This window comes from Amphiprion ocellaris, chromosome 17, assembly GCF_022539595.1.
Source record: "Amphiprion ocellaris isolate individual 3 ecotype Okinawa chromosome 17, ASM2253959v1, whole genome shotgun sequence".
NCBI lineage: Eukaryota > Metazoa > Chordata > Actinopteri > Pomacentridae > Amphiprion > Amphiprion ocellaris.
In genome coordinates this window covers 12,991,348-13,015,807 of record NC_072782.1, presented here as the reverse complement: position 1 = coordinate 13,015,807, position 24,460 = coordinate 12,991,348, and the positions used below count along the sequence as shown (strand labels likewise).

The window sequence follows — 24,460 nt, the reverse complement described above, 5'->3', positions numbered from 1 at the left end:
GTCTATCTATCTGTCTATCTGTCTGTCTATCTATCTATCTATCTATCTATCTATCTATCTATCTATCTATCTGTCTGTCTACCTGTCTGTCTATCTGTCTATCTGTCTATCTATCTATCTATCTATCTATCTATCTATCTATCTATCTATCTATCTATCTATCTATCTATCTGTCTATCTATCTGTCTGTCTATCTGTCTGTCTACCTGTCTGTCTATCTGTCTGTCTATCTATCTATCTATCTATCTATCTATCTATCTATCTATCTATCTATCTATCTATCTATCTATCTATCTATCTATCTATCTATCTATCTATCTAATGGGAATCCATTTAGTAACATTACAGGCCAACTTTTAAAAAAAGCTTTGGAATTATAAATAAATTCAATAGGATAGTGTACTACATGTGAAGTTAAATTCAAAGTATTTTGACTATTTTAAAGTGAAAGATGCAATCAAAAATGAATCTGCTGCATGCGTGCCATATATTTGGTGCTCACTGGCTTATTTATTTTTGTGTCTATTTTAGAGTTTGAGTGAGTTTCCATGCAAGCTTGCTAATAAAGCGACTAAAACATCACATGAAATTAATACACCAAAATTTTTTAGCATATTCTTGCTTTTTATTGGTAACGGTGAGATTAGTTTTTCATTTCACCTCAAGAATACAGATCTAAAACAGATTTCTGTGTAGTGTCAGTGAAGTACACATGGAGGTCAGTGTGTTTGTATCTCTCCTTGTTTCTTCAGTGAAGTGCTCTGAGGTTTGGAAAGAAACTCAGCCGCTCTTCCTTGTCCAGCATTTTCTGCCCATTAGTGGAGTCACTGCTGGTGTCTGAAGACTGAGGAAACTTTTTCTTTTCAAACGGATTGTTCTGTCCCAAAACAATGACTTCTAATTCCAACTTATCCAACATGCGACGGCTGGTGGAACAACTGAAGCTGGAGGCCAGCGTGGAAAGAATAAAGGTAACAGAGAGGCTAGTTTAAAGAATGAGAGTTTTTTGGGGTTTACTAATTAGCTTTTCTTAATTTGTTTAACTTTAATATATTTACAAAATATGACCAATTAAAAAGCACCACAGTGCAGTATAATATTTTGCTTTTGATATTTTATATAAAGTACTACTTGTGTTGACACAGTGTGGTCATTTCATACAGTCTCATAAATGGTGTACTAAAAATTCAACTACAGTTAAACTGATTGCAAATTTAACATTGTTCAATGTAATAATTATCCCGAATTTCACATTTCCAGCTTCAAAATAATAAAAAAAATGCTGATTTTAAATAATTCTAATATTTACATTTATTGTTAATAAGGTTGAGGCTTGTGGCAATTAATTAAAGCATTGTAAAGGTGCCATTTTGGCCTCTAATATTTCTCACTGCAATGGGATTTTTTTTAAAACAAACAAATCAACTTATTAATCAAGAAAATAATAAACCTATTGGTTGGTTCCAGTCCAATGAGAAATAATTTTAAAAAATGACTCCACCTTAACTGCACAATGCTGCGTACACATCAATACAGCAGTAATATTAAACTAAAAATGTAATATATAATTGATTAGACTTTTACACTTTTATGTAAGCAACATTGTAATGGAATATTTTGCATTGTGGTATCAGTACTTTTACTTAAGTAAAAAAATCACTTAATAATGACATTTTACTTCTTTAATACCAGAACGTCATCCATCCCCTGCAGTTTGATCTATGAATAAATCAGTAATAAAGATTTTTAATAATCCATTAACTTTGCTGCTATGAATGTTAATAAGCTGCATTTTTCTACAAAGTAAGTTGGAGGGGTCTATATCATTCAACAGCTAGACAAAAGATGTGGTTTGTTGCAGTTTGCAGGACGGTTGTGCAGCATCTGGAATCACAAATGTATCTGTAAATGAATTATTAATGTTTAGAGTGAATGTATGTGCCAGAGAGTTGTACCATGCAGAGTTTTTCTGCTCCCAGGTGTCCCAGGCGGCTGCAGAGCTCCAGCAGTATTGTCTGCAGAACGCAGCCAAAGATGCCCTGCTGGTGGGCGTCCCTACAGGCAGCAACCCCTTCAGAGAACCGCGCTCCTGCGCTGTAGTATGAAGGTCAGAGTCCACCAAGCACACAGCCTTTGCTTGTGAGTAAAAACACATAATACTGTATCTGAATTTCAAATAAGTCATAGAAGTTTTGCACCTTTTGCAGAGGAAGACAAAGTGGACACAGCTGTGGCATCTCACTCGCAGAAGAAAAGAATTATGTTTTGTTTTTCAGACAATTTATATGATTTTAATTCCATGTTTTTGTAAGAAAAATGCTCCATTGATGTCTTGATGTACTACTGGCCATGCAAATTTGCTTTTTTAATAGATTAAAGGGTGTTATGTAAACCTGTTTCATCTTAGTCTTTATTTTAAAAGCTTTCAAATACTACTGCTGTGGAAGTGTGATCTGTGCTTCACACAGTGGGCACTAGCGGTCCATACAGTGATTATCTATGAGTTGTACGAAGCGGATGTTTGTAGCTGAGCTCTGAATTACGCCTTGGAATCTCATGGTGTCGGAGCTTCCTGATGTTCAGTCTAAGTTAGGAGCGCAGCCGGAGAGAGGAAACTGAGTCTTCCTGTTCAAAACTGCAAACACACAGAGCAATATTTCACTCAGCCTTTTAGTCTTTAAAACCTTTCAAAACTTATTTACAAGCTCAAGGCTGTGCTAAATTAAACACAAATCGCCATGATGTAGAGAGTGGATTACATATAAGGTATGAATCGTGTGTATTTGAATGGGCTTAGTCAAGTCAATCAGTGCATATTTATTTAATATATTTGTCTATTTTGTATAAAGTGAAACTTCTATTGAAGATATATGAAGATGTAGACTGTCCCAGAAACAGAGTAAATCAGCCTAAAAGAAGTCTAGCCAGTCATGAGACAGACTCTCTACTTTATCACTTCCTTTTCCTCTCAGTGCACTTTTCCTGGACGAGTCTCAATACTGTCACCGTTTTGACGCCTCCTTGACTAACAACTTTTGTTGAAATACATGCGACACTGAAGGGCTCAGACGTTCTTCCTTTTAGATAACCCTTACTTAGGAATGTAAAGAATTTATGTTATAGTGTAATTATCAACACTTAAAGACCGTAACCGTGAAGGCAGAGGGCATAAAGAAGCCAGTGCTTTTTAGTTTTGCATGTTTTAAATCCCTAATTATCTGCAAAATGCATTAGGATTTCCTTGACCCTCCTGTTGGCCTGCGGGTCAAATTGACCCGTTTTAAAATTTGAAAATGTGGGGGAAAAAGGTATTTTCACAGTGAAACTTCTGATGTCCACATTTTCAAATTTTTTCACATTTTTTGGTGAAAAAAAATGTTAAATAAATGTTTCTTTAAGAACATTCACAAAAAAAATTTTTTTAAAAATCGCTGGATTTTGGTTGATTTTTTTGTGAATATTCTTCAAGAAAACAGAAGTTTTACTGATATATATGTAATCATTTTAGATATTTTTACGATTTTTTGGGGAAGATTTTTCTCATTTTTTGAAAATATTTACAAGAATTTTTTGAAAGAAAACTTTTAAGGGATTATTGAAATTTTCTGAAGGTCTTGCAAATTTTCAGAAATTTGGGGAATTTTTTTGCTGAATTTTTGTATTTTTTTCAGACAAGGAGACAATATTTTTTGGTGCCCATAAATGAAAACAACAGGAAGGTTAATTAAGTCAATTTAAGCATAATTGATAAATAAAGACAGCTGTTTCCTGAAAACGGAAAATTAATTTGCAATGCACATTACTAAAAATATTACAATTCAAAACTTTTTTTTGAAATCTATTTTAACTGTATTGGTTTGCAATAAATGCATTCTTTCCTACAAATTTAAAGTGTCATTTAAGAATACCTTTTCAAAGTGACATCCCCAAAATATTTAGTGTAATGTTATACTACAATGCTCTTACTAAATCCTCTAAAATGTTTCTATATGCACGTACTGGAAGTGTTTTCTGTTACGGAGTTCAGGGTGGCTCAGGTGCAGGAAATGAACAGACGGTCTTTGAATGCAACACTGATTTATTTACAAAGGTTTTTAGGACTACAAGCGGAAACTAGGACTTCAACAGGAAACGGAAATAGAGAGCAAAAGGCTCTGGATCTTACAGCGGCACCTAGGGGCCGGGAGGTACTGTAACAAGACTAAAGAATAACTTTAACTCGCGGTAGGTAACACCTAGGGGAGAAAGGCCAATCTCAGGAATACGAAAACAAGACACGCGGTTATCTTTACGAGGTTAGCGAGAGGTAACTACAAAAGAAGTCTTCTCAAAATACGGTGCTCTTAACGAGAGCTATAACTATGACTGGACTACAAACTGGCAATTCAGACTGTGAACTTTTACGAGCTGTGTCACGATCCAGCACTGAGAGCTGGGTGGCGTCTGGTTATATTGCAGAATGGATGAAGCTTGATTGGTTGCACTCCACCTGTTCCTGAGCTGGCTGATTGTGGCAGATGGGGAACACCTGTTGCTCCTTCTGCACTGCTGGGCTGCCCTAAAAGGAGAGAAGATGGTGAGAGAGGGGGAGAGCACTAACTAGGCCTGGCAGCAGCCAGCCTGACAGTTTTCTATGGAGAGTTTCTACGCTGAACTTGCTGTAGCTGGATCAGGTAATATCTACTATTAAAACATGACCCACCACCACTTTAAGGTTACACATTTAATGAAGAGGCTGTCTGCTACTACTGTGACGAATATGTAGCATTTGCTGTGCATCACATTTTGTAATTTTGAGTTGCAGTTGAGTATTTTCAGATCAAGTTCAATAACATCAATGTCACTGTCTCATTTTTAAAAGGCTGTTATTTACTCTCTAATTTACAGTTATGATGTGGCCAAAATATAGGTGATGTTGACACAGAAACCTGCAGTTGTCAAAGTGTTTATTATCCATTGAAGCCATGGTCGAGCAGTTTGGCCTTGCAGTTTTGGAGCTGTTACTGACTGACACAGGGACGGCCTTTTAAGGGTGAAAGAGCATAAGAGGTTAAGTGTGGGATTTTAGTCAGTCCTTAGTGAACTGTTGAGTTAAAAACCGACTAAACACCAGGGGCATCTGGAGGTCTCTGTAGTCTTCATGTGATTTTACCGCTGGATGTATTGGGCTCCCAGAATTTGAGGTTTGGGAACCTCAGAGTCACATCTTCACTTTTCACTAATGCTGTGGTTCTAGCTTTTGAAGCGGTTTGAAGTCAAGTGTGAAGCAGACAAGATAAAGCTCAGCCCCTCTAAATCTGAGGCTGTGGTTGTGTGCAGGAAATCGTTGTATTGCCCCCTTTAGGTTGAAGCAGTGCTGCTGCACCATGAAAGGAGTTAAAAGTATCTTAGGATCTTGTTGCTAAAACAGAGTGTGAGATGGACAGATGGACTGGTGCAGCATCTGCAGTAATGCCAGCTTTGTACCAGTCTGTTGAAAAGCAAAACTCTTGAATTACCGGCCATTCTACTTTCCAAATCTCACCTATGATCATCAGTTCTGGGTAGTGACTGAAACAACCAGATCTTGGATACAAGTGGCAGACATTAGTTTCCTCTGTAAAACTGCTGGACTCAGCCTGGGAGAGAAGATGAGGAGTTCAGACATCCACAAGGAGCTCAGAGGAGAGTGACTGCTTTTTTTTTTTTTTTTTTTTGTATCAAAAGGAGCCGACTGAGGATGTTCAGGCATCTGATTAGGATGTTTCCTGGGTGCCTCCTTTAGAAGATTCCTGGGGAACTTGGAGAAGACCCTGGGGTAGACCTAGAACTCCCTGGGAGGAATTTATATCTCATCTTGCCTGGGAACGCCTTGAGATCCCCCAGGAGGAGGATGGATGCATAGATGTAGTGATGTATTTCCTGGTAGGACAATATGTATTTATTTACACAAACACTTTTTGACACTTACACAAACATGATATAGTTAATTGGTGAGGTTTAGAAGTGCTGATAGCTAACCAGACAAAGCCAGACTCACTGTTTCCCTCTTAGCTTTATGCTAAGCTAACCAGTTGCTAACTGCAGCACAATATTTACTGTATAGATATGAGTGCAGGACTGATTTCCCGCATTACTCTCTGCAAAGGAGAGTATTTTCCAAACTGTCCGACTATTTCTTAGTGGTGCAAGTGACTAATTAAATGATGCACTACCCGAATTGTTGTATAGTTTTGGTGCTAATATGAAAACTGACATATGCAAATAAAAATAAAAACCACATATGTAGAGTAGATTCCTTTGTGACTAATATACTAATCTTGATAAATCTGTCTGTGTAGCAGAGGTTAATGTTTGTATTTAGCTGTAGCAATAGATACAGCTCTACATGGGTCCATTTTGGCTCTGCTGCTCTCTTTACGATGGCTCAAAGTGCTAGTTAAAGGAATTCTTGGTTCTCTGCCAAATAGGACAATTATAGGAAAATCACGAGAGAGGTTGTTAAAGGATAAGTTTAACAATAATAGTAACTGTAATGTGACTGGGCATACACAGGTATATGGTCAAAAGGTGAGCACATTATACAGTCTATGATAGTTATATAAAACATAGATACAATTTATAGAGTCACAAAACAAGTACTTGTGCAATTATTACAGTTTTTCTCAGTCGCTTTGGTATATTTCTCGAATCATCCTCGACATTTGCAAAACAGTAAGTGCATTTCTCAGAACAATTTGTACAAATAGCAAAACACCATGGATTACCTGCAAAAGCCAGTCTCATGCTGAAAATCCTTAGTTCATCTCTCAAAAGTAAATATCTGTGTCAATGAACATGTCAGTGCCATCAGAATGACAAGTCTTTGTGTCATTGTGTGGATAACACAGTCAGATTGCTTAGTCATGTCATTATAACAGTGTACTGTGGAGGAATATTCTGATGTAAACTATGGCTAAAGTTTTGATGACAATTATTGTAAATCATAAGTTACACCTTAGTGTATGTGGGAGATTGATTGCAAGAGACTGGACAAGATTCACATTTACGCTTTTACTGTTTGTGTTGCAATTTGTCAACAGACCACGTCATTGCAATACAGAAAGGAAAACAGCACACATGGCACAAAGAAAAAGCAAAAAAATAAAAGTAGAAATGTGAACATAGGACAATCTCCTTGGGGAAAACTGTACATGCAGTGCTGTAGGAATTACAGTGCCGTCGTTCTACACCTCCTGATGTTCCTGTCTGTTGGGCCACAGGTTCTCATCCACATCACAAATATCTTCTCTTGCGTCTTTGAGTGATTTCAGAAAACCCAAACCCTTCACACATTTCCCTTCGTACAGAAATTCAAGATTCACCTGGGAGCAATTTACCAATTTAGGACAGATTTAGAACAAACTCTAATGGAAATGTAAAGAAATATCCTTGACATATTTTGACAACTTGTTCAACCTTTTTGCTTGTAAAGACTTATACGATGAACTAATGCCTAAATGTTGTGGAGGGTGAGACTATTCAACAGAGACCCATTATAATACATTTTGATTGACATGACATAAGCAATTCATAATGTAGGAAAAAGCAGAGAATTGTACAGAATCATTTGCATGGATGTACCAAAGCATTTGCAGCTTGTTCAGAGAAATGAGAAACTGCTTTTTTGATGTGCACAAGTGACACAATGATGTGAAGACTGAACAAATAGTTTTGAGAATTTCAATTCTGAGCTGAGAAATGTACCAAAGAGACTGAGAAAAACTGTAAGTGAAAGTGTGAAATTCTGCCATCTCCTGGCTGAGTTTAGAAAAACACAAAATATCCAGACTGGCTGTATTAAGAGTTACCTCAGTACAGGCACAAAGTAGTCAGATTACAATGTAGAATTAGTCAATTATAAGTCAACGGCCGGCAGAGAAAATATTCTTTTGGTGAATGTTTGAAAGTACTATCAGAATGACAATAAGTATCAAAGTTAAGATACTCAATTTAGACCCACATGAATGTCACATGATTATTTATTGTGCTATAAACCATAGTTACTGATAGATTAATGTGTAAACAGCCAGAATATAATGTTGTACTTGGTCAATATGGAGTTAATCTAATGCATTTTTATGCTGATGGATGCTTTAATTTATGACAATGTACTGCATTTAATGGGCACATGACATATTTTGGTGGTAAAATCTTAACCGTGAAGTGACTATCTAAAATGTAGTGGAGTAACATTTAACTCGGACATGTAGTGCAGTAGTGGCAATAAAATAGTAATAATATGCAAAATAAAGCACTAGCTGAAACCACCTTTCACTTTAACCTTTCTTCCACTTCTTTCAGACTTGGCACGAATCATATCAGACCCACTACAAGTCCAGATGTTGCAACAGTCCATTTTCACTGTCTGATTTTGTCTGTCCTCCTACATCTATCTGCTTTCTGTTGGTCCACAAAGCCCACAAAGCTCCAAAAGACAGTGGAGTGGAATGTATAAATAGAGTCTGAAGTCCTTTTGCCGGCGAACAGGCTGTTTAATGTCAATGAATGCTCCACCCATCGGTTCATTCTTAAGAGAAGGATCGTCAGGTATAAAGGCGTACTTGTTCTTTGAAGAGGAAACAACCTGAGAGGCCTGAATAGAGTTGTCTTCTCCTTTAAAGGTGTGGGCGGGGAGCAGAGTTGGGTTTCAGTGTCACCACCCACTTTTCTATTCTCGCACACTGTAGTTGAGTCCAGTCACAGTCCAGAGAGCGGCTGTGGGCTGTCTATGTATATGTCTATGTGTCTGTGTGTGTGTGTGTGGGTGTGTGTGTTTGGATCCAGCCTCAAGCTTTCCGGACTGACTATGAACTTAAGCGCCATCAATGAAGAGCCGCAACACGACACACCACAGGGGAACTTCTACGGCTTGTCCACACCTTTTCCAAAGGTCATTGACCCCTGAGAAAGGATTGCTTGACTTCTGTTTGTCAAAGAAACTGATTTTTCATACACTGGATGAGCACTTTTATCAACTGAGGAAATGGCCAAGGTGTACAAACTCTATGTAGGAATAGTAACAGGTAAGAATTACTGCTGTTTTATCCTTTCGCTTGAATCACTTTCTCTTCTCATTGGTCATATACAGAAGACTTGATTTATCATTGTGGCTTTTGGAAACCTCAAACAAACACACTAAAGTGATATTTAAATATAATTCTTCCTTATTTTTGGCCATTATATAAGTTCATTATGTATTGTTTTGATTATTAATGGGCTTTCAAACTAATGCAGCCAAATACATTTTGAAGAAAGTGTTTCTCTCACTGAGCAGTACAGCTTCATTGTTAGTTAATGATTGAAGGAAGAGCCCAAACACAAGCAATATATCCTCTGTCATTACTAGTCATTGTCAAAACAGGTTTACCACAGGATGGCATTTGGGAATTCACAGTGATATTATATCTATCTGCGCAAATCTTCATCTGTGTATCTGCAGTGAGCGTTTATTTGCTCTGAGAGTCACCAGGAATGTTATTTATAACATGTGTCGTAGTAGAACTCCTGTCATCTCCAATGCAAATCCTCTGAGTGGAATGTGGTCATACATTGGCTAAAATGTTGTGTAATTTGTTGTGTGTGATCGGCGTTTTGTTTGTGTTTCTGGCTGCAGCCCTGGCCTTATGCAAATACTGCCTGGCAGAGGGGAATGCCACCGACGAGTCTGCCAATCGAACTGTGCCCCACTGTCATCGCCATGGCGACACAGACAATTGTACAGGTAGATATGGAAGGGAAAGGGGGCGGGCCCTTCTTGGCACCATAAATGTATTGGTTGCTTAGACGTCTGGAGGTTTAATGGATGAATGGACGGGGCAGACATGTGGAAATGAACATGCAAACAAATCTACATAAAGACTTGCTAATACACTGTAGAAATATAATGTTTGGGCTGTACAAAAGAATGCTTTTGAGTTACGACAATTTCTAATGAAATTATGTTCAACCAACAAACTAACTTGAGTGATTGGAATAAGCTTTTTCTCTACAATTAAAGGTATTATTTAATTATGTCTTAACCATCTGAAATTGTCCAGGCATGTTAACATAGGGGACATGAAATCTTGAACTCAAGGTAAAGAAAAATGAAGTTAGATAGCCAATTTCATTAAGTTATCTCAGCCTGAAGTTGGTATAAATCAACTAAAGCGAATATTAGAATTTGAATTACGCAAAATATGAGGTTGATGCAATTACCAGCATTAATATGTGAACATCACTCTTTAATTAAAAAATGGTTTGTCTAAACTAATGGATTAGATTGTTTTTCATCTTGCAACCATAAGTTTGATTAAGTGGTGGGATAAGGCCCCTTGAATTACTTTCTATAGTACGGAAACAAAGATAAAAATACAGAAAATACATGAGAGAGTGAGGACATTTATTGTAATGGAGACATAATAGAAGCTGTCAAAAGTAGCAGTTTAACATAAGCATAAGGCTTGACTGAATGTTAACTTGGCCTGTTATCAGCATTTTTTTCAGTTTTTGAATACATACACATTTTAATTTGATTCTTGACTTAATGAATTTTAAAAAATGCCCTACTTTGGCTCTGATGCAGCTGTCTTTCTCTGGTCATCAGTCTGTGGTATAGACCTATGTCCCGCCCATAGCACCATCTGATTGGTTCAAGTCACAAGTAACAGCCTATCAACTCTGAAGGATAAATGTTGAAACTGTCTCTTTTAATAAACCTCCTTCAAACATAAATAAGCAAAGACATTTCACCAAGATTCAGTGTGTCTTCTTCTTAATTTTGATATTCATATTTTCAGTTCCAAATATTGGTTATCACTCTAATTTTCTATATTCTAATAATCACCATCGGTCAACCACTGATCAAGTGTTTCTTTAAAAACATATCAACCCCTGCTGTGTCAAGACAGGGTTAACGAAATCTGTTGGGTAGTTGATCTAATTACAGCAGCTAATTAACTGCAGTCTTTGCATTGAAGTGTCTTTGATGCTTTAACTGCTTTAAGGGAGAAAATCCCACTCGACCTCCTTGAGGGGGCAGCTGTAGTGTCAATGGTATCGTCTGGAAGCACAAAACTTCACATCTCAACCATGGGTGAATTTGAAAGGGTTAAAAGTTTTGAAAACTAACTAATGTTCGGACATGTTTTTTTTTTTTTTTTCCCCCTCTGGCAAAAATTCAAATGAGAACAATGACGGCACTTTCATGTCTGTCTGCCAAATATGAAACCTTAGCCTGTTAGCTCGGCAGTGCAGAAAAACCGGATATAAAATGAAACACATTGAACATGTTGGGTTTCTTCCCCATTAGACTGGCTGGATAATTTACTGAGCTGCTGTCAGAGACATCAGACTGCTGCTGGATGTCTTTAAGGACAGAAGTTTCCACTCCATTGTCTGCAGAAGTTTCTGCAATTAAAACACCCAGATAGAGAATGCGAGTATTATCTGATTTTAAGTAGCAACAATTACAAATAAACATAACTGACAACTGCTGCTTAACGAAAATACGCTCAAATGTGTATCTCTAATTAACCTCACATAATGCAGCAATGGTGGCCTGAGGTGGCGTAAAAGTCATTATACATCAAGCTTAATTAGTTGGTATCACAGCATCTTAAACGGAACATTATTAACCAGAAAAATAACCTAAATATGACAGAGAAAACGACATCGCTGACTTCTGGCAACAGCCGTCATGATGAATCAATAAAGGGATTTAACAGAAAGCCGGCACTGGAGTCGGAGCTAATCAACCCAGGCAACTATTACCACAAATAATAATGGTTTGCACAGAAAGAATTCACAACAAAGCACATTTTCACACTTTAGCTGTTGCACCATTTATACAAGCGAGACATAATAATTAGTGAACTTTATAGGTGCTAAAGGCATTTTCCTTCAGTCAGAGCTAGACCACCCTTCCCCCCTTTTTCCAGTCTTTATGGCTTCATAGCTGTCAAACACGAGAGCCGTATCGATCTTTTCATCTCTGAAAACTCTTAACAAGTCAGCGAATACAGACACACTTCCCAAACTATCTCTTTCAACTTTGTAACTGGAGACTTTTCCCTTCAGAACTGAGGTCACGGCAGCAGGCCCGGTCTCAGGTTTCGGCTAACAAGGGAAGCGCTCCCATTGATGTCACCTGAACAGCAGTGTTGTTTTACGAGCTCATTTTCAAAGATAATTTTATAGGGAGTGGGTTGTAAAGATAGCGGCAGTTGTATAAGATGTGCTATGTGAAGCTGGTGGTCAGAAGTTCAACATTATGACCTGCTGGCAGCTACGTGTTTTCATGCGTTTGTGAGTAAAGTACAGGATAAAGATTACTAAAACTTCAACATTTGGTGAATACTCTGAATAACCGAGGCACGTGGGGAATAACATCTTGATGAGACTGGGCCTTTCCCATCACTCATCATCAGGCTTCCCCTCCAGATTGTATTGTAAACAGTCTATTTATACACGAGGCCATGTTAGAAGGTGAGGGTCAAAGAAGCAAACTGACAGAACGTGACACACAGACAGAAATACACTCATTTGCTCATTCAGTCAGTCAGATGTCTTTATTTACATGAGATGGTTGATGCTACTTTCATGTCTGTACACTGAAATTAAGATGTTCTCCCACTAAAAAGCTTTATTCAGCAAATGCCCGCATGTCAAAGTCCTCTAGAGACCATACACTGGGAAACAAATCTCTAAATTTATGGGATTTGTTTACTTTTATATCATATTTTTTAAATGCATGAAAATATAAATTAAACTACAAAAGCTTTTTTAAGTCTGGGAATTAACAAGTCACATTAAAAGCCTAACTCTGAATAACACTTAAATGCATTTGCAAATTTATCACAATTCCACACACATTTCCCTTTGTTTATTAAATGAAAGTGTCAAATTAACTGCAGATATATTTTCAGAATTGGATACAAGCAGTGAAAATGACCAGAAAAAGAAGTCTTGGTTCTGTTATTTTACGTAGATTTGTTTGTTAAATGTGAAATACCTTTAATGATTTAATTACAGACGTTTTCACGACAAAAACGCTGAATGAACACTATCCTTCAGGTTTTAATAATACGTTGGACGGTTCTTAACCCGACTTTAGTAGTTTCAGAAATCTCTTTACTTGTTTTCTTTGCTTGATGCCAATAATTTGACCCTTCTGAGACGGATTAACATCTTTCCATCTTCCATCTTCCAGCATGGTTGTTTAAGAAATGAGAAGCTCCTCCCTGCATCAGCTAGAGTTAAATAAGTTGTTGCAGCTTAAACATATTCATCACTGCAGTCATTATCCAATGGATGGCTCTTATCTATTTGCTTAGTTACATCCAAGTGGTGACTTTTTTTTTTTTTTGGACATGCAGTGTATATTGCAGATTAACTTTGACATAACTATGCTGCATGTGGCTGCAGAAAATACTACCAAACTCTGGTGGTTTTAGAAGTTGTCATCTGCCTCACTTTCCACATTTTGGTTAACAACATGTAGACATTAAAGAAGGGGGCTGCATGGGGTAGTGGCAGCTGCATAACATCTTAAATGCCACAGGTAGCCAGTGTTAAACATTAATAATAGTGATAATAGCTTAACTGACTAGTGCTTCTGATGCTGATTAGGGTAGCAATGATTAGTGCACAAATTACTACTAATCACATCCCAATGAGGGGTTAATTTGGGGACTGTTTCTTGGCCCGGAGTAGAGATGTGGTCATTGGTGAGTCTCAGAGGGTGTTACAGGTGATAAATGCGTCACTCCATTTCCAGTCTTATTGTGTTCATGTGGTGTTGAGCTTCTCGCCTAACTTTTGGCAAGAAAGCAAATAAGCCCATTTCCCTAACTATTCCTTAAAACTACATCAAATGAGAGGCCTGTAGCTGAGTTCACTGTTCCTCACTTCTGTAGTGAGCATGTTAGCAGCTGAAAAAGTGCAGCACGAATCTGAAACTAACCTGCTGTCGTTTTATTTCTCCAACAAACACGACATATACAGAACAGTGGAGTGGCCACTTCTCAAAGTGTCCTGAGGAACTGCAGAACTACTGCATCCACGGGGAGTGTCGTTACGTGGAGGACCAGAACGCACCGTCCTGCAGGTGAGAGAGAGCTGCACAAAAACAACGATGGCTGAGGGAAATATGAGGAGAGACAGATGTAGCTGCAAAGAGGAGACAGTGTTAGGAGTTTTGCAACAAAGATATTACAGTACAGAACAAATGAAAGAAAAGTAGCAGACTTGTTTCATTGTTCATTATGTTCCTGCACTATATGGATTTTCAGTAATGAGTCCTAATGAGTCTGGATGAGCAGACAAAGAGATTGGTACAAGTTAAAACTGCATAAAAGCACGGGAAGAATGGAAATGGGAAGCCTAATTTTTTTTTCCTTTGTCTCAGATGTTGGTTTGGTTATGACGGCCCCAGGTGTGAATTTGTGATCTTGGACCCGTTGATAGACAATCGACAAATCATAATTGGCTGCACCATTGCAGGGCTTGTGCTGATCATTCTTCTCATTGTTTTCATCTGCATCTGCTCACAGTAAGCTTTGTGTGTGTGTGTGCGTGCGTGCGCATCTGTCTGTGTGTGTGTCTGTGTGTGTGTGTGCGTGTGTGTGCGTCTGTGTGCGTGGAACAGACAAAATGTGATTTACCAGCATGTAAAGGGAACAGTTTGGTATTTTCAGCCTCGACTGTGTCTGCACAGGATCAGGCACAGTTCAGAGTACAAGCAACATTGAAGCTTTGGGTTGCCTTTAAGCACTAGTGAAACACTACATGGCCGGTGTGAACAGCTGGATTGATTAAAATAGAAGTGGAGCTGCTCTGTCACAAGTGCACGAACACCTAGAACTAAACTTCTGACCTTTCGGCAGAGCTTTGCCAGCTGTTCACCTCAACCACCCGATGTCATTTTTTGCCGTTAGTGGATAGCTGCAGTAGTCAAGCAGGAAACGTGGAGAAAGAAAGCAGAGGAATGACATGTACCAAATGTCCAAGGGGTCAAATCGACGACTCAACAGCTTTTCATCAATGCACCCAAACCTACCATCCACCCGACCCGCTCTCACTGTCAGGACCCCAAATACTGCTGTTTGGTTAAATCTGCTGCCTTTTCACGGACACGTACGACTTGTCCTTTGGGGTTAGTGCCACCAAATTCTATTTTCAATGCAGGTCAATGTATGGGAGATTTTCAAATTTTTAAGCCGGTGGCGGTGGAAGGTTCAAAAATCTTCCCCAGACTGTTCCTTTAAAATGGAAGTGTGATAATTGAACGACTGTGGGTTTTTTTTTTTATTAGTTTTGCATATTAATAATCTGGTCTTGGCTCCTGTATGAACTGTGGTTGCTTCTCTCTCAGTCGTAGGTGCAGATTGTGTCGGCGGAGAGGAAGACGGAGGGAAGAACCGAGGAACGGCACAGAGAAGCTCAGCATGATGGACACCGGTGCGACACACACGACCTTAACTCCAGACTCAACAGAACCACTGCACACCAACTCTGTGTGAGGAATCTGGGCCAACACATCCACAAGTTTGGGAAGCGTTTATGCAAAGCTGCTGCCTTTTGTCTCGAAGCGATGGCAGTGAACTATCAGATGTCCCTGAGCAGCACTGGGGCCTCAGAAGAAGGACATTTCTGAATAGAGAGTCAGGAGTTTGTACCTCTCCTTTTAACAAACAGCCTTGTCTGAAACGACAAAGAAGAGGACTTCCTGAAGTCATAATGAGCACAAGTTGGAGTGTTTAGCTGCTTGTTTGGTGGCAAGGATGTTTTTTTTCCAACACTGAAGGGCAACAGGCACTTGTAGCCTTTCTCTAAGTGCTGCTGACTGCATGGCGCTAAATAAATTGTTGCTATGTTGGAAAAGCTGTGACACCAGCTGGCAGCTGGTGGTAACAGTTGATCAGGCTGACCAGTTACTGGTCTGTGTGGGAGACACTTGGAAACCAAAAAACAAGGAAAAAGACTGAAGGAGGATAAGACACTACTTTCACTTTAGAGAATTCTAGTCACTTAAATAAATGTATAGAAATATGAAATCTTACAAGTAACAGCAGCTGCTGTTTAGTATCTTTGTGTCATTCTGTGCTATTTCTAATTTGCTTACTGTTAGTTTTGTTTTAGTGTCACTTCAGAAAAGCACAGTGTTTTGATATCTGCACCACAAACTCAACAGTTTGCATCACTTCCTCCTCAATCCACTAAATTGGCTCCATTATCCCTCTGAACCCCAAGCACTTCCTGGATGTTTATTTACTCTTGTCTCCTTTTAATCACTGGGGGTCATTATTTTCTGCAGTATAAAATCCTGCACCTCAGTGAAAACAGCACAAACAAGGCTAGAAGTGGACAGAACTCAAAAAATGTCTTCTGTGCGGTATGATACAGTTGGCACAAATGTAAAAAAAAAAGCTTTTTCTTTTCTTTTTATTATTTATTCAAAAAATACAACAACAATAATCCGGAACCAACATGTACAGCATTTTTCCAAGAGCACACAAGTGTTACCAAAACTAGAAAAAAGAAAAAACAAAACAAAATATTGGCTTCACATTCTACAGATATTTTAACACTTCCATTTCTCATTTGTTTTCATAATTGTCTGCTGCTATCTATTCTATGTGGAAACAAAGTCTGCAGTTCAACCCTGCTTAGATAAAAATGCTCAGAATTTTATCCTTTGACTATTTGTAGAGGCCAACTTAGTTATTGCTTTTCTGTTGTGCCAAAAACAAATAATTGGTTGGGAAAAAAGGTTAATTTTTGGCCCTTTTTCAATGAAGTGATTTTGATGAAATATCCCGATTTTAGCCTTAGATTTGGTTACGTTTTCTGATGAAATGACATGTCAAACATAATTAGTTCGAGGACTGTCGGAAAGTTAAAAATCCATAGATTTTTTTCTGTTTGTACAGTTTCTGGCTCTGATAAATGTTGTAATTTTTTCATTTAAAAAAAAAAAAAAAAACAAACAAACCTAACATGCATTTCAAACCTGCCGGCAGGTTTTGGGGTTTAGAGGGTTAAACTCACACAGAATATTGTTACTTGCCAACATTAGCAATGCAAAAAGAGCCTTAGATATATATTAAAGGATGCAGTTCTGGACTCCTGGGTTGGAGGAGGACAAGGAGAACTTGTGCTGGAGGCTTTTTTGATCTGTATATTTGGAGCTGGGAAGCTTCCAGGCTACAGAGGCAGCCTGTGTGCAGAGACTGAAGTGAAAGTGCTCCACTGTGAGACAGTTTCCAAACTGAGAGCCTTCCACTGGGCTTTTAATGTGTATCTGTACAAGTATGAACTCGAAATGTAGTCTGAGGAGAATTACGACAAAGTCAGTGAAGCCTGCTTCTCCTGTTAATATGTCACATATCAATAAATGCCTAATGTCCTGTGTATGTACTATGCACTGACATTATTTCAAATATTTAAACAAAAGTTACTGCTGGAATCTGTTCCAGTCAAACTGACAGTTTTCATTGGCCTCTAAATGTAGATTTACCAACGAGTTGACAAGACCACTGCTGAGTCCACAGATTTTCCAGAATACCCAATACTCCACTGTACTTCTGAAACTATCACTTCTACAGTCATGATATAGACTGTGCGTAGTATCTAAACAATAATAAATCATCATTATATAGTTTCATTGTGTTGTTGCGTTGCCATGGTGCTGTATCACCAGCGGGAGTCCAAAGTGTGAGCCAACAAATACCAGTGTGAGACTGTTAACACAGTATCGTCCTCTGACATAATGTGATTTAATCCTGTGGGCAAAAAGAGAATTATCTTGTTTGTGACTTTGTCCTTGGTACTAACTCTGTCAACAATCCAGAAAGTGTCTGTCAGAGTCGCTAACAGCAAGTGTGTGAAGTTTTAAAACAATTACATCATCTGAATCACCAAGGAAAGAACAGGTGGCAAACACACATTCACAGTGTGTAAAGTAAAACTGATGTTCCTGCTTTTTAATGCATTTGAATTTCAGATCAAAACAAACAAGAGACTAAAGTAGACAGTGGCTTCAGCTGTTATTGCATGCCATTTGCATTTAATTGTATTTAACTTTTGCTATCTTATTTGAGGTAACATGAGGCTCATACAGAGTATACATTTATTTTTCAGGAGCAGTAGTAGTTACAAAATGGCAAAAAGGCAGATGTCAAAAGGTGGCTTTCCACTGCAGGAACTCGGTGCAAGCACAACATAATGCAAAAGTTTACAGGAATAGACTCATTTAACTTTTTTGTTTCCATTGCGGTGTAAGATTCCATAGTTTCAACTACGATATCAACTCTCAAGTTTGTCACAATAACAGCAAATAGTAGTTACTGAAACAATCTCCAGCTCTGTGAGTTTGTAGGAAACAGAACAATGGAGATGTTCTCACATTGGCTTTTATGGTGAATTTTGTGACACTTCTACTGGGCAAGGACATCAAGATAGCAAAAAAAAAAACAAAAAAACTGTGCTTGGTTGTGCTTTCTGAGTTTAACCAATCAGCATCAAGACCTGCACAGCACTTTTCGGGCCGTTTAGAAACATCTATACTTCAGTCGATCCTTTATTCTTACTCAAACAGCCCTGAACGAGGCTCTACAGCTGCAGTTCCTGAAACATGCTTAAAAGTTCTAGCCACCCTAAAACAGCCTACAACTTTCTGTAATGGAGAACAGCTAATAGCGTCACCCAGGAAGACGAGGCGATCACACGAATAATTTGACATTTTGGAGAAAAGTCTATACTTTATTTGTTGAATTTGATAAGGAGATTGGTAGGGATTATGTCTGTCTGTAGTTGGATAGCTTTGCTTCGCACAAACACTGGAAGCAGAGCAATGCCACTATGCTGGTGCTGATCATCGGAAAACAACCCAAAACCAAATAAGAGTAATTCTCAAAACTATTCCTCAAAGTTTGAAGCCTGTCCTTGTCTGTTTTTTTTTGTCTACAAACAGGTTTGCTGGCAGCTGTTTTGTTTCTCATTGTTGTGCCATCAGAACCTTCTCAACTGCTGAAAAACAAAAAACGAGTGGTTATTTGATTTTCATTTTAAAATGCAAAAATTAAAATTGAAATACAAGGCGTTTTTCCTTTTCATGATCAAAAAGGGATATACGACTTTTTTTTTTAAAATGCTTTGATTTTCGTTTTATATTTAGAATAATATGAAGAAAAATCAGTAAGAGACAGAAACGAAAAAAGGTCCGTTTTTTCATTTTCTGAGACCGGAAGTGGTCATCAGCAAGCGTGGAGCCAAACAGAGTACGGTGCATAGACTGTATGTACATTTTTTTTTTTCGTTAGTTTTCATGGTCAAAATGAGAGATCAGGTGGCCGATCCTAAAATAAATCAATATTGAATTTTATAATGAGCGTTAAAGTTTTTCGAAGCCAGGGGGCGGGGTTACTTGATTGACAGTCCGGTCTGGAATGATTGACAGGTCCTATGGAGGAGGCAGCAGAGATTCTGGTCTCCTCCTTTGGATTAATTCTGATATAATAACTGTTGGTTTATTTATCGGTGGAGCAGCAGAACATTTTCCACAGACAGTTTTCCTGCCCGTTGGCTTGTTTTAACCAGTCTTCTGCCTTCGGCTGATTCTACCAGCAGACACTGAAAGGACTCTAATAGTTCGGTAAGTAAATGTTTATTTTCGTATCGGTGCCGCTTTTAATGCACTTTATATGTGGCTTTAGTGTCAGATGTAATGTGTGCCATGCACTCCAGATGTTGGTGGAGTTTGTTTCAGTGTGTGTTGACCAGAGAAGAAAGTTAGCATAGTAAATATTAGCTTTAATGTTAGCGATGCTAACCGAGCTAGCTGCTCAGTTGTAGCCTGATTAAAGCTAACGTAGCATCAAGCTAATGTATTGAGTTTCATGTAAACAGCTGAAGTGTGTTGTGCTCCTGTAATGTGGTTCATTAAGTTCATAAAACTGTGGCTGGTTGACATTAATGTAACGTTCAGGAAACTTAAATGTGATTAAAACAGTAACGTTAATGTTCTAGTTGTCAGTAATCAGCTTTAATTTGACGCCAAAACAGACTCTGATGATTTTAAATGACATCAGTTTCATTAATTTGTTGAAAATTGTCTCATTTGTTGTTGTGATGTTGCTGCTAATTCATTAAAAGCAGATGATCCATGTTGAAGATACGTTTAGTTCTAGTATCAGAAACAAGAAAATGACTTCTTTCTGATCACATCTGTTCCTCTGCTCACAATCTGCTGCTGCTCACATTCTTCACATTTATAGTCCACTTTTAAAAGTTCAGCAGACAGGTGCTCTGCTTTGGAGTGTGACGATGTCGTCGGTGATGTGGAGAGTGAAGTTTCCGTTTCACCCACAGCGTGCTTTAGGGCACCCGGGTCAGACTTGATGTTTGAAATACTGACCGACAGCTCAGATTTAACTGTCTGTAGTTCAGTTTTGATGGATGTTAAATTTTCACTCAAAGCCGCCAGGAGCTGGGTCTTTAAAATAACTGCCGTCTCGTTACAGAGGGAAAGTAGCAGTTCCTCCTTTAGGTCAGAGATTGCAGCATCTGAGGGCCTCTTCAAAAGAAGATGTAGTTGATGAAGGCGTTCTGGAGCAGGACCAGAAAGACCACGACCAAGCAGCCTTGAGATCTTAGGCAGCGTCTCCCTCAGGTGGGTGTCAACGGTGTTCACGGTCAGGTCTGGGGTAATCCCATCAAAAAACAAAACAGAAAAAAATCTAGATTACAAATCAACATGTAACCAAAGCACTCTGTGTGTAACGCCATAGTATAGGATGTAGTTCAGAAAATGTCAAAGTATAGTATACTTTTCAAGAATAACATAGTATGGCCTGTAGTTCATAGTATAGCATGTCAGCAAAAAAACCCAAGTGATTATTATGTGGTTCAAAAAGTGCAAAATGATAGGATGTTGCCTAAAATTGTCATGTAGGATATGTGTTTCAAAAAATGTCATAGTGCAGTATATTGTCAAAATAGTATGTTTTTCAAGAAAACATCAGAGTATATATCGTCTAAAAAATGCCGTAGAATAATATTTCATTGCACAAGTAAAAGTATAGTAATTTTTAAAACTGTTCAAATTCTTATATGTTGCTAAAAAAAAAAAAAAAAAAGTCATAGTAATATGTCAATTTAAAAAGGCTATAGTATAGAGTGTTGCCCAACAAACATCATAGTATAGCATGTCGCTCTAAAAACGTCATAGTATAGCATGTCGCTCTTAAAAAAGTCATAGTATAGCCTTTGGTCCACAAAACGTTGTTTTGTCCTGGCTGTCTGAAGTAGGTGAGGAGCAACACCAAAACAGTCCAAACACTGGTTTCCAGAGGGTTAGACGAGAATTTATTTGAAAGAGGAAGTTTACAACAACACAACATGTGAGGGGGTTAAAAGCAAATGGGTGTTAGTAAAATAAAAATAAATAAACAGAACTAAAAGTGAACTTCATGTTGACATTGATGGGCATTCCAACCAGGAACAAAGTCAAAGATAATCAATACGAAAAAAAAGTCTTCCTGTTCACCTCTTTAAGCCCAAAAACACACCACAGTAGCACCCTAAACTAAAACTACCAATGGGTTTCCTGTTTTCCTTTCTGAACAATTCAAAGGTCCCTCTCTATCTCCCTACACATCCACCAAGCACTGGAACACATCTCCAAAGTTCTGCTGGGCCAGCTCAGCTTCCCCTCAGAAGAAGTGCCGCCACCTGCCAGATGAAGGAGCCTTTTGAGAGGCAGCTGGCATCGTGATTGGACTGTACTTTGGTCTGTTCCAATCCAGCTTCAGCTCCAGAGACGGCAGGCGGGACGAGTCAACGGAGGCCGAGTGGACGAAGGCATGCAGCTGAGTACAATCCAGAAAACAACAGAGGAGGAGTGCATCAGCCCAGGGCCAGAACAAACAGAGTAGCATTGTATGTCTCTTAGAAAACATCATAGTATAGCCTTTGGTATGAAAAAACGCCATCATATACATCGTATATTGTACAAATAAGTCAAAGGAAAGAGACATACATTGTAGAATTGTAGTAATTGTGGGCTGACTGATTTACTGATTATCAGTATTTTATTTTTTACTGATTTACGGTAATAAATACATTTAAAAATGGCGCTACTTTGGCTCTGAACCTTAATCTACCTGTGGTCGCTCTGTCTTCTGGAGTGATTTGATTGGTTATACGTCACGAATAAAACTCCTTTAACTTAACATCTGTAAACAAAACAAAAACGTATCAACAAAGTTTCCTGTTAGAGTTTGTGTTCTTCTAAGTTTAACTCAAGATTTTAAATACTTTCATTTACTGCAAATGAATATCTACTCCAAATGTCTCACTAATAATCATTATCAGCCTTAAAAACCCACAAAACACCCCTCTATACTCGACCACACTTAGTACAGTCCGGTTCCCCCTTCTATAAATCTGCTTGGAATCTTCCACTTCCTGTTTGTCAAAGTGGCCTTCTACCTGGACAGGTTTTGTTGGAGCTCATGCAACAAACATTTTGGGTAACTGCACTTTAATATGGATGGATGACACTGAATTAGAGTCTGTTTTAATGAGACTGAGTTAAGATGTGTAGCTCTGTCATTAAATAGGAAATTATTTCTCAGAATTCACAGAGAAAAGTCTGAAATGTTTGCTAGGTTAGCGTCCCACATGTTCTTTGGCTCAGCTAAAGCTAACTCTCTCCAACTTCTGGATCTCTTGAGTTGCTTGTTGTTAAAATATCTTGCTAGAGGTGCTGAAGCTCAGAAAGTCTGAGATGTTTGTTTCAAAATAAGCTCATTCTCAAGTCTTATCTGAACTGTCCTCTTTTGTTTGAACTTTCCCTAAACTTAGGAGTTAATGACAGAGCAGCACATCCAGACTCAGTCTCATTTATGTAGAGATTAAACTTCAGTGTCATTCATTGATGTTAAAGTGCAGTTTTTCAAATGTTTGTTGCACATGCTCCCGACCAAAGCAGTCCAGGTGGAAGACGATGTGAAGAGAAAGCTCCAGAGGATGAATATCACACATTTACGTTGGAAATAAATGTCCTTTAATTAGACATTGTCATGCAAAAGTTGGATTTCCCTTTAATGATGTTCAAATCTTTGAGTGTTTTGTTGATGTTGGTTTCTAAATGTTTTTTGACACTCGGCCCCAAAGATTAAAACCTTCTACGGCTCACAAGCTGCAACAATTCACACATTATCAACTATCTTTCTGACTAAACTAAGATAAAAAGTGAAAAACTGCCTGATTCCTGCATCATGAATGTAAATCTTTTTGTTTTTTATGACAGTAAACTGAATATATTTGGCTTTGACATTTTATAAACCAAAACAAGAAATGAATTACTGGAGAAAACAATCAACAGATTAATGGACAAAGAAAATGTGTTTTCCAACATATATGGCTGAATTACTCCAACATTACAAGATACATACAATTTTAATTCAATTTTATTTATATAACGCCAATTACAGGTCAAATTGTCTCAAGACACTTTATTTTTATTTTTTTTGTCATATTTAAAATATGACAAAGTAAGAAATTTAAACCTCTTGACTAATCCAATTTATTATTTGGTTTTTAAGAGACTAATCGACAACTAAAAAAATATTCTCCACTAAAACTAACAAACATGAGGTCACATAGAAGGAACAGTTTTAAATACTGCAGTCCCACGACGACAAGAATAAAGTTTGTCAACAAAAAGTAAATCTGCTGGTGGATTCCATTAAAGTCCTAATAAGTGATAATAAAGTGTGATACTAAAGATTCGTGGTGCTAAAAATCTCCAAGTAAGGATATCAGGTTGAATCAAGTTGAACATCTGGATGGAGGTTGATAAAAGTTGACCTTCCTTCATTTCTCTGGAGCGACTCCATGGATTTTATGGATGGTGGTTAAAGACCTGCTCTTCTAGTGGTCTTCCAGTCGCTGTAAAAAGTCAGTCCATCCTGGCCGACTTCAACACCTCTTCATGACAACTTGTTCTGCCTCCGACCTGGTGGAAACTCCAGAAACTCGGGAAAACCTGTCGAGACTCGAAGAACTCGTGGAGACTCGAAAAACTCGTCGGGCGGGGGAAGGTGTGGTGGGTGGTGGGGGGAGGTGGGGGAGTAGAGGGGGGAGGCCGCCACCCACCTACCCGCCTACTCTCCGCCCTGACTCCACCCAAGGCTCCACCCAGGCTCCGCCTTGGCTCCACCCATGTGGTCACTTGGAAACTACGATGACAAAGGGACGACGAAATCATTTTATTTTCATCTGATCTGTAGCTCAGTGAGTTAAGGATTTGCCTGTAGAGCTGCAGGTCGCTGGTTCAAGACCAGACAGTTCTTAAATTTTCTCCAAATTCTGACTAAGACAAAGAAAGTAAAATGCCAGTGGTGGGTCTTGAACCTACGACCCTCCAGTTGGGAGTCTGTCTTCTTATCCCCTG

General features: G+C 38.4%; 2 protein-coding genes and 1 long non-coding RNA gene across 6 annotated transcripts; all 3 read left to right on the top strand.

Annotated features, from left to right (window-relative positions):
- The first annotated feature begins 795 nt into the window (after positions 1-795).
- gng10 (guanine nucleotide binding protein (G protein), gamma 10) lies at positions 796-2,396 on the top strand. Its single transcript, XM_023264634.3, has 3 exons — positions 796-971; positions 1,980-2,107; positions 2,208-2,396. Exons 1-2 carry the CDS (start codon positions 891-893, stop codon positions 2,103-2,105), a joined length of 207 nt encoding a protein of 68 aa, XP_023120402.1. The 5' UTR covers positions 796-890; the 3' UTR covers positions 2,106-2,107; positions 2,208-2,396.
- Positions 2,397-4,188: 1,792 nt separating this feature from the next.
- btc (betacellulin, epidermal growth factor family member) lies at positions 4,189-17,414 on the top strand. Of its 4 annotated transcripts, none has more exons than XM_055004019.1 (7): positions 4,189-4,306; positions 4,459-4,673; positions 5,707-9,044; positions 9,635-9,742; positions 14,005-14,107; positions 14,408-14,551; positions 15,374-17,414. In XM_055004019.1, exons 3-7 carry the CDS (start codon positions 9,005-9,007, stop codon positions 15,519-15,521), a joined length of 543 nt encoding a protein of 180 aa, XP_054859994.1. In that variant the 5' UTR covers positions 4,189-4,306; positions 4,459-4,673; positions 5,707-9,004; the 3' UTR covers positions 15,522-17,414. The 4 variants fall into 4 exon arrangements, with proteins under 4 accessions (XP_054859994.1, XP_023120400.1, XP_023120399.2 ...); XM_023264631.3 differs by having other exon boundaries at positions 4,199-4,673; positions 5,707-5,904; positions 8,323-9,044; XM_055004018.1 differs by having other exon boundaries at positions 4,199-4,673.
- Positions 17,415-20,527: 3,113 nt separating this feature from the next.
- LOC129350998 (uncharacterized) lies at positions 20,528-22,135 on the top strand. Its single transcript, XR_008604612.1, has 2 exons — positions 20,528-20,671; positions 21,635-22,135. It is a non-coding gene; the product is annotated as an uncharacterized LOC129350998 (long non-coding RNA).
- The last annotated feature ends 2,325 nt before the right edge of the window (positions 22,136-24,460 follow it).

Coding starts and splice junctions, on each gene's coding strand:
- gng10 (XM_023264634.3), top strand. CDS start 891: ATGACTTCTAATTCCAACTTATCCAACATGCGACGGCTGGTGGAACAA. Junction 972..1,979: donor CCAGCGTGGAAAGAATAAAG/GTAACAGAGAGG, acceptor TTCTGCTCCCAG/GTGTCCCAGGCGGCTGCAGA.
- btc (XM_055004019.1), top strand. CDS start 9,005: ATGGCCAAGGTGTACAAACTCTATGTAGGAATAGTAACAG. Junction 9,045..9,634: donor CTATGTAGGAATAGTAACAG/GTAAGAATTACT, acceptor TTCTGGCTGCAG/CCCTGGCCTTATGCAAATAC. Junction 9,743..14,004: donor CGACACAGACAATTGTACAG/GTAGATATGGAA, acceptor CGACATATACAG/AACAGTGGAGTGGCCACTTC.